Here is a 16,702-nt window from a genome sequence, read left to right as displayed (position 1 = left end):
ATGTTAAGATCTTTTTCCCAGTGATGTAAGCAGAGCATCGGATCCTTATTATAAAATTCTTCAATAGCCTTATAGGCCAATGAAATTCCCTTAGTTAACTTATTTTTGTTAAAAAAGGTCAGCTCAAATAATGTTTTTGGATTCCCACATTCCTTTGGCAATGTATTCAGAAAATGCCTTACTTGTAAGTATTTATAGAAATCCTTTGTCGGTATATCAAACTTCTGAGTAATGTCTTTAAATGACATCAGATGGGATTTGTCCCAAATCATGCCCACATGTGTGATTCCTTTTTTTTTCCCCAGTTGCTGATATCTATACCTGTAATAAAATATTTTAGTAGCCCACATGGTATGTCTACACTTTGTAATTTTATCAATGGGAATTTAGTTATGTATTCGTCCCATATTTTTAGACTAGCCCTTGATGTGTTCAATAGGGGTCCTGTTAGAGGTTGTTTTAATCCGGATGCCCACAACCTACTAATTAACGAAGTCTGTGGAAAGGCCTCATTTTCGATCTGTAACCAGTGTTTTTTTTCTACTCCCATCACACATTGTCGTGCTTGTTCTAAAATGGCTGCTTTATAATAGCTAGTTAAATGTGGAACCCCTAAGCCCCCTTTTACCGGAGGTAAGTATAGAATGTTACTTTTTGTTCGTGGTTTTTTGTTTAGCCACACATACTTATTTACTCTTCTTTGTAATTTTTCTATATAGCTTTTAGTTATTCCAATTGGTACATTCCTAAACACATATAATATTTTAGGGAGAACCATCATTTTAAACAAGGCTACTCTTCCCACCCATGAGATATTGAAGGTTGCATATTTATTTAACTCCACATCCACTTGTTCCAACAATGGCGTGTAGTTCTCCTGAAACATTTTACTTATAGGGAAAGTTAGCTTCACTCCCAGGTATGTGATCTGGTTTTCTGCCCAAACAAAAGGATATACTCCTTGCAAGTACTCCTTTTCGTATGACCCTATTCCCATATTTAATATGAGGGATTTGCCCGCATTAAGTTTGTAATATGAAATTGTTCCAAATTGGTGTAACAAAATGTTCACTGCTGCCAATGACATAGTAGGCTTGGTTATAGCTATTATAACGTCGTCAGCAAACAACCCAATTTTATGCGTAGTGCTTCCTATTTGTATACCTGATATAGCCTTAGATGATCTAATGGCTTGAGCTAAAGGCTCCATTACTAGGGTAAAAATGAGCGGCGATAATGGGCACCCTTGGCGGGTTCCAGTAGAAATTGTAAATTGTTTGGACACATACCCTCCTGACATAACCGATGCAGATGGTGTTGTGTATAATGCCATAAATGCTTTAAGTGCATCTTCTCTAAACCCGAATTTTGTTAACACTTTTCATAAGTATCCCCAGTGGACTTATAAGTTGAGTTATTATCAAATTTACTAAACCGGATTATACAATTCCACACCCATAAATAGAGCGATTGATACAAAAATATCATTGTTGTGTTCTTATAAACAACAGAAGTGAATGAAGCCAAGGCACTCGCCACATATATAGTATGAAATGTGTGAAGATCTTACCTGCTCGGTAGCGTCTCCCACAGTTCTCTTACGGCACATTGCCTCAGACCTTCCAAAATGAAGAGGTGAATATCTCCATCCATGATGTGGATCCCGGTGATAATATCTAGTGAAGTGTCACTTTTCTGATCATCGGTTAAGCACACTCTAGAGACAACATCCAAGGACGGATTTTTTGGGTCAGGATCAAGGCTGAGCGCACGACAATTGATTTCTGTTATCTTCTTTATAAGATTTTGGAACAACTCCCTATTCTTATAATCAAAAACGTAGATGATGCGTCCAAAAGGACAATCTGGAGCCACTGTTTCTACAGTGAGCGGCACTGCCAGGTCTAGCCTTACTTTAAGTTGAGACTGAGCATCTAAATAATGTCCTACTTGTAAAGGAGATACCTGGCCATCATTCACAGATCCATTTCTTCCACCACTTTTGCTACAGGAGTGATACTCTGCAGCATCTGGACTCTCACAGCCGTGGATAGGTATAGAAAGATTCAAGTATGTAGCTCCATAGACCAGTTCAGATAGTCTCATTTTTGCAATTCCATAAGGATCTGGCAACCTGTCTCGTTCCATGAAGGGGTCATGAATGGTGCTTTTGGAAGTTACAAGACCAACGTTACTCAGTTTCTCATCTTCGGGCTCCATGCCAAAAAGTGATGGCTTGTTCATACACTCCTGTACTTTCTGATCTCGATCATGAACCTCTATTTCTATAGGAGGACCAAGAAGAAATTCGCGCAGCTTTCCAGGGCTCATAGTTCCTACAAATACAACATTGACATCTCTAAAAAATACATGTGTTCCTTGCGTCTGTCCATGAGTTCTGTGGAAGGGATGGTCCTGGAATCTGTATTTGCAGTACACTGGGATACATTTCTCCTAGCAAATACGGAGATATAATATATGTTACAAGCTGCAGACCTTAAAGAAAACCGACCATGAGGAATCTACTATCAAAAGTAGATCTGATTTCTCCTGCCTGTCTCTGCTCTAATCTGTAACTTAATATTCTTGGAACCTAACTTGTTAAAATCATTATTTAAGTAATATGTAAATTAACTGGATAGGCTACTGCGGTCTGTACTAGCCTGGCCAGGCACCGGGAGCTAAGGCTACTCCACACTCCAGTAGCCTTCACAGTTCATTTAATATTACTAAAATAAACTTTGTAACAAGCTAGGTTAGGTTCTGGGATTATTAAATGATAGATTAGGGCAGAGGCGGCAGGAGGAATCTGCTATCAGATCTAGTTCTGATAGTAGGATCCTCATGGGAGGTTTCCTTCAACAGATATCAAAGGGTGCTGGGCGTCCAACCCCACCTATAACATTGGTGCTATATTCTATAGATTAGGTCCTTTATATTTTTGGTCAGGAAAAGTCTAAAAAGAAAAAAAGACACAACTGTCTTTCAATCTGTCATTACATCAAGGAGCTCACAGCCTATCACTGTCACTTTTTATTTAGATCAACCTGTTCACAGAGCCTCGCACCTTACTATGCATTATACTGAATAACTAAAATGATTTTTTTTTTTTTAAATGTCAATTATAAAATGCATTTGGGCCAAATCAGTTCTAACAATATTGTACCATTACACTGTAGGGAAATAGATTGAAGGCTCAGGGGCTCCTAATGTCGGCCTTAATTATACCTGTTTCAGTTCACTATGTAATAGCGGATGCAATTAGCTTTGGCACAAGCCGTATAAATAATGAGCAGAAAATACCCGACTCCATAACAAGAAAATGACTGTGAATCGCTCTGTATATAAACATTTACCGTAACTGAAGTAAAATTACACATGACAAAATATATTATGTATAAATCATAAAAAGATCATTTATATACAGTCATATGAAAAAGTTTGGGCACCCCTATTATAATCTTAATCATTTTTAGTTATCAAAATTTGGGGTTTTTTTGCAACAGGTAATTCAGTTTGATATATCTAATAACGGATGGACACAGTAATAATTCAGGATTGAAATGAGGTTTATTGTACCTACAGAAAATGTGCAATATGCATTGAAACAAAATTTGACAGGTGCAAAAGTATGGGGGTACCCTTATCATTTGCTTGATTTGAATACTCCTAAGGGTGATGGCACACGTGCTGTTCAGGCTGCGTTTGCAAACGCAGACCAAGCCGCGCCCACCGGGGCGGGCCGATCGCATCCGCGTTTCTATGGAAACCCCTACGTTCGCACCCTCACTGAAGCACTAAATTGGTTTGGTAACCTCATTGAACTTCATAGCCAGGTGTATCCAATCATGAGAAAAGGTATTTAAGGTGGCCACTTGCAAGTGGTTCTCCAATTTGAATCTCCTCTGAGGAGGCATCATGGGCTCCTCAAAACAACTCTCACATGATCTGAAAACAAAGATTGTTCAACATAGTTGTTCACGGGAAGGATACAAAAAGTTGTCTCAGAGATTTAACCTGTCAGTTTCCACTGTGAGGAACATATTAAGGAAATGGAAGACCACAGGGACAGTTCTTGTTAAGCCCAGAAGTGGCAGAAATATCAGAAAGGCAGAGAAGAAGAATGGTGAGAAGAGTCAAGAACAATCCACAGACACCGAACAGTGACATCATCTTGCTGCAGATGGTGTCACTGTGCATCAGTCAACAATACAGTGCACTTTGCACAAGGAGAAGCTGTATGGCAGAGTGATGCGAAAGAAGCCGTTCTTGCAAGCACGCCACAAACAAAGTTGCCTGAGTTATGCAAAAGCACATTTGGACAAGCCAGTTTTACTTTAGAAGAAGGTCCTGTGGACTGATGAAACAAAGATTGAGTTGTTTGGTCATACAAAAAGGCGTTATGCATGGCGGACAAAACACACAGCATTCCAAAAAAAGGCAATTGCTACCCACTGTAAGATTTGGTGAAGGTTCCATCATGCTTTGGGGCTGTGTGGCAAATGCTGGCACCGGGAATCGTGTTAAAGTTGAGGGTCGCATGGACCTCTCAGTATCAGCAGATTCTTGAGAATAATGTTCAAAAATCAGAGACGAAGTTGAAGTTACGCCGGGAATCGATATTTCAGCAAAACAATGATCCAAAAACACTTCTCTAAATCTACCCAGGCATTCATGCAGAGGAACAATTACTATGTTCTGGAATGGCCATCCCAGTCTCCAGACCTGAATATCATTGAACATCTGTGGGATGATGTGAAGAGGGCTGTCCATGCTTGGCGACCATCAAACTTAACTCAACTGGAAATGTTTTGTAAAGAGGAAAGGTCAAAAATACCTTCATCCAGGATCCAGGAACTCGTTAAAAGCTACAGGAAGCGACTAGAGGCAAAAGGAGGATCTAATATTAATGTTACTTTGCTGTTGAGGTGCACATACTTTTGCATCTGTCAAATTTTGTTTTAATGCATATTGCACATTTTCTGTTAGTACAATAAACCTCAGTTTCCATCAGTTATTAGATATATCAAACTGAAATATCGGTTGCAAAAACCCAAATTTTGATAACTAAAAATGATTAATATCAATATGGGTGCCCAAACTTTTTCATATGACTGTATGTAATTAAAGCTCATTGCATCATTTACAATCATAGTAGGTATTATTCTATATAGGAATAACTAAAGCTAGGGTTACTACTTTATAATCTATTCCTCATATTCATGACTTGTCTAGTAAGATCATGAGACATGTTTCAGCCAATAGCAGGACTTAGCCTGAAAATGTGAAACACATATTTAGGTTACTACAGTGTTCAGCCACAACATGACGTGGTCGTCCATGAATCTCGGACCATACGCTGACCAGATTTCCCAGACCTATCACTGTGCTAAGAACGGGACTATAAGCATCATAGTCATATACAATGAGACCCTTCTTCCCTGCAAAAACGTAGCGCGGGTGGAAATGATTCCACCAAATGTTATAATCTGGCAGCATGTTGTAGAGAAATGCACTTTGATTTTCAACATACTTATTTCTGACCATTCTGTTATTTGCAAGATATTCCTAGTTAAATCCATATGCAGAGAAGACTCCAGGCTTCAGAGCTGGGAAGCTCCTGGACTTCGTTCCCTACAGCTACACCCCTGCGTTAATAGTCTGACCCCCCACCTGCACATGATGGGGAAAAGTGTCCAAACTCTACAAAGTGTAGGGATCTTTGCCCCTGGGAGCCAGTGTGACAAAAAAGGGAAAGTATTATTAATCAGAATTAGTTCAAGCATCACAGCGGTGTTTGGCACGGATGGCTTGGTCCGTATCACTGGGGTCAAGGACCCTGCTTCACTCAGTCAGTGGCCTTTTTGGAGCACAGGGTGTCACTAGTGACATAAGCGGATGTGACGTCCTGCTCTATCTTTCCGCGTGTGTAGGACTATGCGGCACTGTTTTCTATGGAGAGGGGAGGGGTGAGCAGTGTGCCGCTGTATGCCCGCCCCCGGAATACTTCTGTGTGAATATAGCCCAACATCTGCGCTTACACAATACTACGTAACGCCTGTAGTTACCTGTAAAACACTTATTGGCATTGGTGATGATGGGAGACATTTAGCCGAAAGGATGCGAATAACCAATGGATTGAGATCACGTCTTTGTTGATCTGACAGTAAAGGAGAGTTTAAGGCCATGGTTACATAACAGTCTAATATTTGATGTGAAGACTCCTGCAGACGACTTGTGACATACAAATCTCCTAAGACAAAAAAAATAGCATAACATCATGTTATAGACTGATACTATGCAGCATAGCCGTTATTTATAATGCAGGCCGATGCTTTAAAATTTTGCTGTGATTTTATTAACCGTCCAATAGCATACCGTATTTTTCGGATTATAAGGCGCACCATCAATAAATGCCTGCTATAACATCTAGGTTCATATATAAGGCGCACCAGATTATAAGGATGAATGACCAGCAGGTGGCAGACCTGTGCACAGTTCAAGGCAGCTGTTGTCTGTAAGTACAGTTCATATATAAGGCGCACTGGACTATAAGGCCCACCTTTAATTTCTGAGAAAATCAAAGGATTTTTTGTGCACCTTATAGTCTGAAAAATACGGTAGATTTTATTTTCATAAAAAAAGCATCTCTTTTACACTACAGTTCAGGCCTATCAACTTTTATTTACGGTAACTATTATTTATTGCTGTCAATTAATATTTTGATGTCATTTTGTGATTAGTTTCCTTTGTACATTTGTGCAAAAAACTTCAAGGGGTTTTCAAACACTCAGGACTCGAAAAACCTCAGCCTTCAGAAACAACATTAAAAATTTGGCAAGAAAAAAAAGCTCCAATCTGTATGTAGTAGCTGGGCAGGTCAGGTCACATTAAAAGGAACTATGAATCTGTAAAAACTCTGATCCCCAGACATTCCTTAGACAGTGGGGCTGATGTATCATTTCATGTACACCAGTTTGAGGTACAAGGCATGAAAAAGTCACAAATTTATGTCACACACAGTGGAAATTGTGACTTTTTTGGAATGCTTGTGTGTGCCATACGCTTCGAAGCCATTAAAGAACCTGGAGATACTACCACACATCCCCCTGAAAAGGGCATCAGATACTAAATCCTGCACAGAGGACAAATGGTATCATGATGGCATCATCAGAGGCCCAGCTTTGAAGGATAAAGAATTCCTCCAGTGACAGGGAGCTGGATCATTCTCTTAGAGTGCTGTCACACAGTGCATTCCTGGAAAGTTTTTGGGGCGTTTTAAAACGCACTGCAAACGAATGCATTTTTGCATGTTCACCATGTGTTTGGCTGGTCTGAATCGGTTTTACTTTAATTCTGGAAGTGTAAGCAATAATATCACAGTTGCTTAAACCAGCCAAACACACCAAGAACGGACCAAGAACTGTGCAAGAATGTACCATGTGACAGCACCCTTTGCACCCTCTAAGTTCCAGCATAGTTAACGTGAACACAAACCCCATGTAATACTCAAACTGAGAGCGAAAGGGGTGGCGTGGGACCTACAAAGGAGATCCCTTGGCTGTCTATAAGAGAAGCTCTGGGAGTCGGAGTCTGGGAGTTAAATGCTCATTGGAAGCAGCACAACAAGTTGCATCTGCTTTAACCTGAAATAAAGAGTTAAAGTATCAAACTAATATAATGAAACAGCAGAGGACCTAAAGAAAAAGTTCAGACTTTTTCCTAAATACACTAGGCTATAACTGGTTCACCCATATGTCTGTGGACATGATATAGCCCTTAAATGTAGAGCAAACATTTTTTTAACCAAGTGTCTGTTAGGTTAAACCATAGGGCCCAAATCCAGGTGCTGAGCCTTCCCATGCTAATAAAGAGCAAGCTACATTACTGTAGATAACTGCATTCATTCTGACCATAGCATAAAGGTAGGTGAGCAAGGGTTAAGCTACGACACTCCAGACAACTAGTTCTATCTCCAGCATTTACAAAATGCATTTTAGAGAAAAAAAATGAAATGTAAAGTTACACTGCACGTTACATTGTAAGGAGATTTGAGAATCCAAACCTTACATAAGGAAAAGAGAATTCTACAAGTGAGAGCCGCATATTCAGCATTGCCGTGTAACAAGACAATTTACATTCATCTACACCGCCACTAGCGCTGCACTGGGAGCGCACCATTAAGTATTATTCAGAGTTTCCAAATAAGATCCTTTTCGTGACAGTTTTCTGAGTCAGCTATTAGAGGTAACACACAGTGATGCTGAGAATCCCACTGATCTTCAGGATGACTGAAATTAATTTTCAATGAATGGTACATATTTCCAGGGAGATATGACAGCTCGGAATAAAGGTAGCACATTGTGCAGTGTCAGCCTCAATGCTGGTATCACTCTTATGTTAATAAAGTGTCAGAGCAGGAACTTGGCAGATACAACCCATTGTATCACTCATTCCATCAGTTAATTGTATGTCTACACTGCCGGAGCAGGAATGCGCTTATAATGAGTGAACAATCTCTACTGACGCTACGTTCCATTGCAAAGTGGAGAGGATACAATGAAAACACTCATCAGTTTTAGTTTCTTCTTTTCTGCTTATGAATAGAGATGAGCTGAATTGCTTTTTAAGCTTGGATCCAGGGTTTGGGTGCTTCCAGCATGACCCAGACATATTACAGGATTGGTGGCCTTGCAGTCAATCTTGAAAATGGACACCCCTACTAGCCATGGCACACAAACCCCGGACCAGAACCTAAAGTTTGGGTCAGCTCATCACTACTTATAAACAGAAAACAATTTCAGTTCTACAACTTAACAAAGGAAAACACACGCGATCATGGTCACTCACAGGTCTCACAGACTGACCACAGTGCTGGGTACAGGACTCATCCTAGTGATATGTGATTCCCTTCTTTTACTGCTGTAATCATGATAACAGTTTCGTGCTGCTGTTCTGGAGAAAACAAAGGACTCTCACAAGAGATCAGCAGCTACTCAGACCTACCTGCAAGGATCGGCATGAAGTTCATGCTCAAAGTCAAACACTTCCTATCGGCTGGAAGAGATCGAGCACTTGGGGCATTGTCATCCTTCTCTGTCTCAGATTTTAACCTAACTGGGAAAACAAGTAAAAATAAATGATGAAATGCTGTAAATCCCCACCCCACCAAAAATAATTACTCAATAATGTAACTGTAACACAGTGATGCTGAGAATCCCACTGATCTTCAGGATGACTGAAATTAATTTTCAATGAATGGTACATATTTCCAGGGAGATATGACAGCTCGGAATGTGGATTTTATTGCCAGAATTTAAGTAACTAAGAAAATAATCTTGAAATGATGTGGATGAAAAATAAAAATCATTTCTAAATGTGGGCCTCCCAAACCTAATATGATCTTGTAGGATAGAGTATAAAATCCAAGTCCATTGTGTACTGTGCAAACTCTGGAAATTGCAGCTATATTTCTATACAAGTGTTGGTAATTTTGATATTAAACTATCCAATAAATAGGTTAACAATATCCTAATAGTGGCAGGGGCCCTTGACCCCCCATCACCACCAGTTCAGCCAATCTACAACAGATTGTTCTCTAATGATTCAGTCAAGTTTTTTTTCTATAGCCACCTCCACTGCTAAGCAATCTGCACTTATATATATTGGGTGCTGAAACTCTACTGTCAAGAGGATGGTGCCATACTTTCTGCTGTCCACCTCACAGCCTAATGTTGGGTGCCACATCTAAAGGGATAGAGGGAATATACCCCTGTAAAAGCTTTAGCTCTTTCCAAAAGATAAATGAAACAAGGTATTTTTCAGCGAAGACACAAAATATATTTATGATCCATAATATGATTCCAAAGGAAAAAATGATCTTGTCTGTGGTGCTCCTAAGGGCTAGATATTTTACACTCTTATTGGTGCTGAAATATTTTACTTAAGAAAATAAATCCAGGGATCAAGATTACACATTGCTTAGATGAAGCTGCACCTACTTATCTTTTCCTCCTGCCGAGAACCCCAAGAATAGTCAGTACAATAAAGATATGGTGGCAATAAAGCTGTTATGTAGAGATTCCTGCCTTAGTTTTGACACTCATATTCATGTGTCCTGCTCAAGCAGAAAGACTCTGGAAAATACCGCTGTGATGACTTGTTATTGTGCATTTTTTGTACATGTACCTTTATCGGCGATAACTATATCAGAGTGCTTAAGATGGTTCAGAGCACCATGTTCCCGCTTTGATGGCGATGCTTCTATTTTCTGATCTTTTGAAGATTGTATGTTCAATTGGAGTTTTTGTAAATCGGCTTTCATGTCTGTCCAGCTCCGTGCTGATTTTCGCTTTCCCGTCTGTCCTGTTGGCGGTTTTTCTGACTGAGCCACAACCGATAAGCCGGTATTAGACATCTCTAACCTGTCAAAAAGATCAATGAGAGATGCTAGCTACTGGGAAGAAGATAATGGCAATGCGATAGATGTTATCTTGTATCACTGCAACTTGTTATAACTTGTCGAACTGTGTTGTAACAAGCTGATCCCCTGACTTAAGTAAATGATAGGCAATTGGCTCCAGCCATGTGCAGTATTGTACAATAATTTCACAGATTACACTTTAGTACTGTATTTCAGCAGGAAAGAAGGGACTCCTGGTATCCTATATCACTATGATGCTCGGAGTCCCGCCTCTGCACAGTGGTCCCTCCATCAAATTTGGCCAGCGTACAGGATTCACGGACCAAAAACAACCGTGTTTTAGTCCTTTCTATGTCCTCTATCTCAAGTAGCCAATATGCTGAGATCAAAAGTTCCTCTAAGTTCTGAAGATGCATCTTAAAGAAGCCACCACCTCAAGCGCTGCTGCTACAGACTCCATCTCTTGCAGAGAATTGCTGATGACCCTATCAGCCCCTCCTCTCTCTTCTGCTTCTTAAAAAGAAGATCTAATGCGTATCACGTGTTTTCTACAGAGTTTGAGGTTTCCTTGTCCAAATACAAACAAAGTTCTTATGTCTCTCATTATTTTTTAAACACAAAAATCATGTTTGCTGTAGACAAAAAGATACAGATACAGATATGCAGCAGATATAGAAGTGATCACAATGAGGATCAATAGGTTCCAATGGCCTTTACAACTCTCATCATGAGCAAAAAGGATGGAAAGACGACGCTTGCTGGATCTTTCCATCCTTTGTTTCCCCATTATATGACATGTGTATGACATACATTGGTAGATGTAGGCATCCTTTTTGCCTCTGTCTACCAGTGTACATCTATGTATACTTAGCGTATACACCAAGAGCTTTCCATGTACATACATGTACGCTCAGTGTAGGCAGAAAACATACTTTGAATTTAGCCTGAATGGTAAACCCAATGAGAGAGCAGAACTTACCATCAATCATCATCTACAAAAATCAATTTACACTACCATAGCCCTGAGGAATGATAGTAATACTTTGCAACAGTGTGAATAAAAGAGGACACATCCAAAGTCTACAGTAGGTAGACATGTCACTCGTTCAGGAAAGGTGGTGCTCGAGTAGGGTGCCTCCCCTTATGATTGTTGGATACTTCATGAATCATTCAAAGAAATCTTACTATACTAAACGCTATTGTCCCAGAAAACATTTTGTACTCTGTAATGTATTATTCTATTTGTGTATGTCCCCTATGATTTGTAAAGCGATACAAAAAATGATGACGCTATATAAAGATTATTATTATTACTATTATGATGCAGCATATATTTATGTTATTTGGCCATCATTATACAAATTAAGAACTCTTTATATTTGAGAAACTTGCTGTAAACTAGCTGTATTTATCCTAAAAAAATGATTTGAAATTATTCAATTTACTGTAATTGTATCCATGTGCAAGTCAGATCTGGCACGGGTCTGATTCCACAGAACATGTTTGTGTGAAGACTAAATCAGTAGGTTGGGCAGAGATGAGAGACTGTATGTGCACAGAAATAACTCCTGAATTGGGAGGCAGGTAGTAAAGAAATGAATACATACTTATGCCATTGTTCCCAGTTTTTGGGCCTACTCCCAGATGCAAGTTCTGGGGCGTTAGAGGACCTGCTTCACCTAATGAGTGACCTCTGCGGGACAGGGAATAACAAAAGCTGTAAAGTCTCAGACACAAAAGTGACATCCCGTGGTCCCAGCAGACCATTCATTGGCTGAAGCGGGTCCCGTGATACCCTGGAATTCCAGATAGATGCAGTCCTTAAATACGGAATAGCGGAATGATGCAAAATTCAGAAGCGAAGTGGGGTAAGTATGCATCCCTGCGTCACAGAAGACTTCCAGATTCCTGGAGTCCCCCGGTTACCTTGTCAATGAATGGTCTTGCTCCGTGCTTGATGTGCCGGCGTCTTGGACTACGGAAGGTGGTAACTTCTTTGCACAGTTTAGGGCTAGCAAAATAAAAGACACAATCTATATTACAAATATGTTTCCCCACCTGCCCAAAACTTGTCAAAACCCTCATCCGATCCCTATTAGGTTCTGCAGCACCAGTGACCCCAGCAGTTCTTTTACTGGAAGATAAGCAAAAACAAAGCCCATCGACTAATTCAATTGAGTGCACTGGCAACTAGAATACACTTTTATAGAATTAACCTACTGATATAGTTTGAGCGAATTGAGGCCACCAGGACTGACACCCTTGCTGTTTGAAGAAACCCTTGGACTGCTTTGCAGGGTGCCCCCAACCTTGAGAGGATATTGATACTATTACCCTAAAGATTTATCATTAACTTTATGGCTTATATAAATCCTCTATTACGGCAAACTTCCTCACTTACTACACTTACACTAATCTTGTGTTGAAGCCCATTCCCCAACCCCCACCCCATGTGCCCCTTCCCCAACCCTTCTCCCATACACTTGATGCAGTAGCTGGCTATGTATTTCATGAGACTGTGTAATACTTCCCACTTCGAGGGGCATTTGTTTCGCTGGTCCTATTGTAAGGCGCCTTTCTGTTTCCTGATCAATAAAGTTTTGTTGAAACTAGAAAATATCACGAAAACTGTGTAATGAAAACGCAATGTGATATAGTAGTGTGTGTATATACCCCTCTCACAGGTCCCATAGTCTGCAAGTCTGCAGCACAAATAAAATGTGGATTGCTGGAAATTTTTCACATTTACTGAGAAAAGTGATTGATGGTCCTGTGTAAAAATCTGGGTTTACTCAAAATGTTTCTCTCTGGCTTTCGATATCATCAGTGAAGCGTAAAGAAACTCTGCGACGTGATGGATTGCAGAGCATCGGAGAAACCTTAAGACAAGTAACATTCAGGAGAAATCTGCAGAGTTACGTTTAAATAACATCACGGCCCCGATGATAATTATACTGCAAAGAGTAATTGTTAGATTGTACTGTGGAGACCGGATCAGCGCTGGAGAGAGTCCAAACCAGGGGAAATTAATGGACAAGAACTGAGAATAAATGACACAATAAAATAAACAATTACAATATTATATTACATTATTATTCAAACTGACTACGGCTTCCAATTATATAACGTGAACATCTTAACCTGAGAACTACATTACTGATTACTGTTACTTAAAGGGGTTGGCGCTTTTCCTCATGTTTTTGTAGTGTGTGTGTAAGTGTTGGGGGGTAGGATATGAGGTAATTCATCAATATCAATCTATTAAATGTTCTGCTCCGCTTTCCTGATATGTAAAGTGAAACCTCTTGTCTTTTACCTCATCAGCCAGAGATTCCTGTCCATAAAATGGCTGCAGATGGAGGGTCATGGGATTTCTATCTGTCCATGAGCAATTGCCCTGCCAGAACCTTATGATAGTATTCATGAATAGAAGATCAAGGTCCTGGCAGGGCGATTGTTCATGGATCTGCAGCCATTTTCTGGACAGAAATGTCTGGCTGATGAGGTAAAAGACAAGAGGCTTCACTTTACATATAATAATAATAAGCCAGATGAAGAAAGCAGAGCAGAACTATTAATAGATGTATATTGGTAAATAACCACATATTCTGCCCCTCCACACAGTTTACAAAAACATATAAGGTGCTGGGAAATGTCCCACATCCAAAACTCTGAATGTAGAAGAGGCTGCATTATCGAATTGATGATGATTTAGGAAGGAAGGTCAAGGAAAGCTTAGAGAAAAAAAATTACTGAATACGTCTTAATTTACTACTGAATACGGGTGACCATTGCCTTAAGGATGGATTTTCATTCTTTTATCTATTTTCCCCATTAATATGTTAACCGCTTCCCACACCCTGACCTAACTGTACGCCATAAGGTGCGGGTAGTTACCACACCATGGCTTACAGTTACATCATGGTGAAAATAAAAGTTCCCTGATGCCCCATCCTATATAATAGTCAAATACAGGCGGTCCCCTACTTAAGAACACCTGACTTACATACGACCCCTAGTTACAAACGGACCTCTGGATGTTGGCAATTTACTGTACTTTAGCCCTAGACTACAATAAACAGCTATGACAGTTATCACATGTGTCTGTAATGAAGCTTTAGTGTTAATTCTGGTTCTCATGACAATCCAACATTTTTAAAATCCAATTGTCACAGAGACCAAAAAAAATTTGGCTGGGGTTACAATGATAAAATATACAGTTCCGACTTACATAAATTCAACTTAAGAACAAACCTACAGAGCCTATCTTGTATGTAACTAAGAGACTACCTGTACGACATAAAAAAGTGAAAAAAACCAAAAACACTACATAGTGGGACCGTAACAACAAAATAAAATAGTCACTGAACCTGTACAGTGAACACCGTAAAAACAAAAATATGATATTTTCAAATCTGACCCCTAAAAAAACAGCATAAAAGGTGATCAAAAAGTAACATTTACCCCAACATGATACAAATAAAAAGTACAGCTTGTCCCACAAAAACAAGCCCTTAAACACACCTGTAAACATGAAAATAAAAATGTTATGCCCATTAATACATGGCAATGCAAAAACAAGGGTATCTGTTACAAAATGAGTTCTATATTCTGCAAAACAACCATAAAAAGGCTATATAAATGGGGTATCTCTGCAATAATCGTAACCCATAGAATAAAGATAACATATTATTTTAATGTATGGTTAACGGACGGGAAAAAAAAGTTAAAAACCCTAAACCAGAATTAATAAAATCTCATTATCAGCTATTAAATATCACTAAAAATGTACCTGAAAAGTGGATCTCATCCCACAAAAAATAATCCTCCACATGTTCAAATTACAAAAAAATAAACATGGCGCTCCCAGCTTTATATACCCGGCCGTGTGCCCATACAGCAGTTCACTAACACATATGGGGCGCACATGGTTGGAAGAAATTGGGTATCGATCTCTGTGGGAGTTTTTTTCATCTAACACATTTTGACTGTTTAATTTTTGGCCAAAATTAATGTACAGGCGGTCCCCTACTTAAGAATACTCGACTTACAGACAACTCCTAGTTACAAATGGACCTCTGATAATTGGTAACTTACTGTACTATAGCCCTAGGCTACAAAAACCATATATAACAGTTATCACAGGTGCCTGCAATGAAGCTTTATAGTTAATCCTGGTTCTTATGATAATCCAACATTTTTGAAATCCAATTGTCACAGGGACCAAAAAAATCCATCTAAAGTTACAATTATAAAGTATACAGTTCCGACTTACATACAAATTAAACTTAAGAACAAACCTACAGAACCTATCTTGTACGTAACCCGGGGACCGCCTGTATTGTCTAAAAACAATTACAGCTTGGGGTTAACAAACTTCCTAGTAGATTTTTCATACACTGAATGCATTCAGAAGAACATATGAAAATTGCCCTATATAAAGGGTAGAATACGGCCCCATCCATTTCAAAGGGCAATACAGGCATCCATATACATGGCTATATTGCCCACCGCACCGTATAAAATATAGAGCATGTCCTATTTTCTCAAGTATTTCCGTTCTGTATGCCCCATAGAAGTCTATGGGAACATATAAAATACAGGTCGCACACGCGCTGCATACGACTGTTTTACACCTAATGCTGCTGTATATATGCGCAGTATCCAGAACCAGTGGGAGGCGTACACTCACCAGCCACTTTATTAGGTACACCTGTCCAACTGCTCGTTAACACTTAATTTCTAATCAGCCAATCACATGGCGGCAACTCAGTGCATTTAGGCATGTAGACATGGTCAAGACAATCTCCTGCAGTTCAAACCGAGCATCAGTATGGGGAAGAAAGGTGATTTGAGTGCCTTTGAACGTGGCATGGTTGTTGGTGCCAGAAGGGATGGTCTGAGTATTTCAGAAACTGCTGATCTACTGGGATTTTCACGCACAACCATCTCTAGGGTTTACAGAGAATGGTCCGAAAAAGAAAAAACATCCAGTGAGCGGCAGTTCTGTGGGCGGAAATGCCTTGTTGATGCCAGAGGAGAATGGGCAGACTGGTTCGAGCTGATAGAAAGGCCACAGTGACTCAAATCGCCACCCGTTACAACCAAGGTAGGCAGAAGAGCATCTCTGAATGCACAGTACGTCGAACTTTGAGGCAGATGGGCTACAGCAGCAGAAGACCACACTGGGTGCCACTCCTTTCAGCTAAGAACAGGAAACTGAGGCTACAATTTGCACAAGCTCATCGAAATTGGACAGTAGAAGATTGGAAAAACGTC

General features: G+C 39.8%; 1 protein-coding gene across 1 annotated transcript in view; it reads right to left on the bottom strand.

The window, feature by feature from the left end:
* The window catches only part of CFAP92 (cilia and flagella associated protein 92 (putative)), a 53,830-nt gene that overhangs the window by 14,940 nt on the left and 22,188 nt on the right, over positions 1 to 16,702 (bottom strand). Inside the window, exons 6-10 of the mRNA XM_072127007.1 lie at positions 12,350 to 12,434; positions 10,189 to 10,424; positions 9,007 to 9,117; positions 6,069 to 6,253; positions 1,571 to 2,454 (exon numbers count right to left, since the gene is read on the bottom strand). Of these exons, the coding sequence (XP_071983108.1) occupies positions 1,571 to 2,454; positions 6,069 to 6,253; positions 9,007 to 9,117; positions 10,189 to 10,424; positions 12,350 to 12,434 (1,501 nt within the window). The remainder of the gene's footprint in view (positions 1 to 1,570; positions 2,455 to 6,068; positions 6,254 to 9,006; positions 9,118 to 10,188; positions 10,425 to 12,349; positions 12,435 to 16,702) is intronic.

This window comes from Engystomops pustulosus, chromosome 10 (genome assembly GCF_040894005.1).
Source record: "Engystomops pustulosus chromosome 10, aEngPut4.maternal, whole genome shotgun sequence".
Taxonomy (NCBI): Eukaryota; Metazoa; Chordata; class Amphibia; order Anura; family Leptodactylidae; genus Engystomops; species Engystomops pustulosus.
This window is presented reverse-complemented; position numbering and strand designations above follow the sequence as displayed.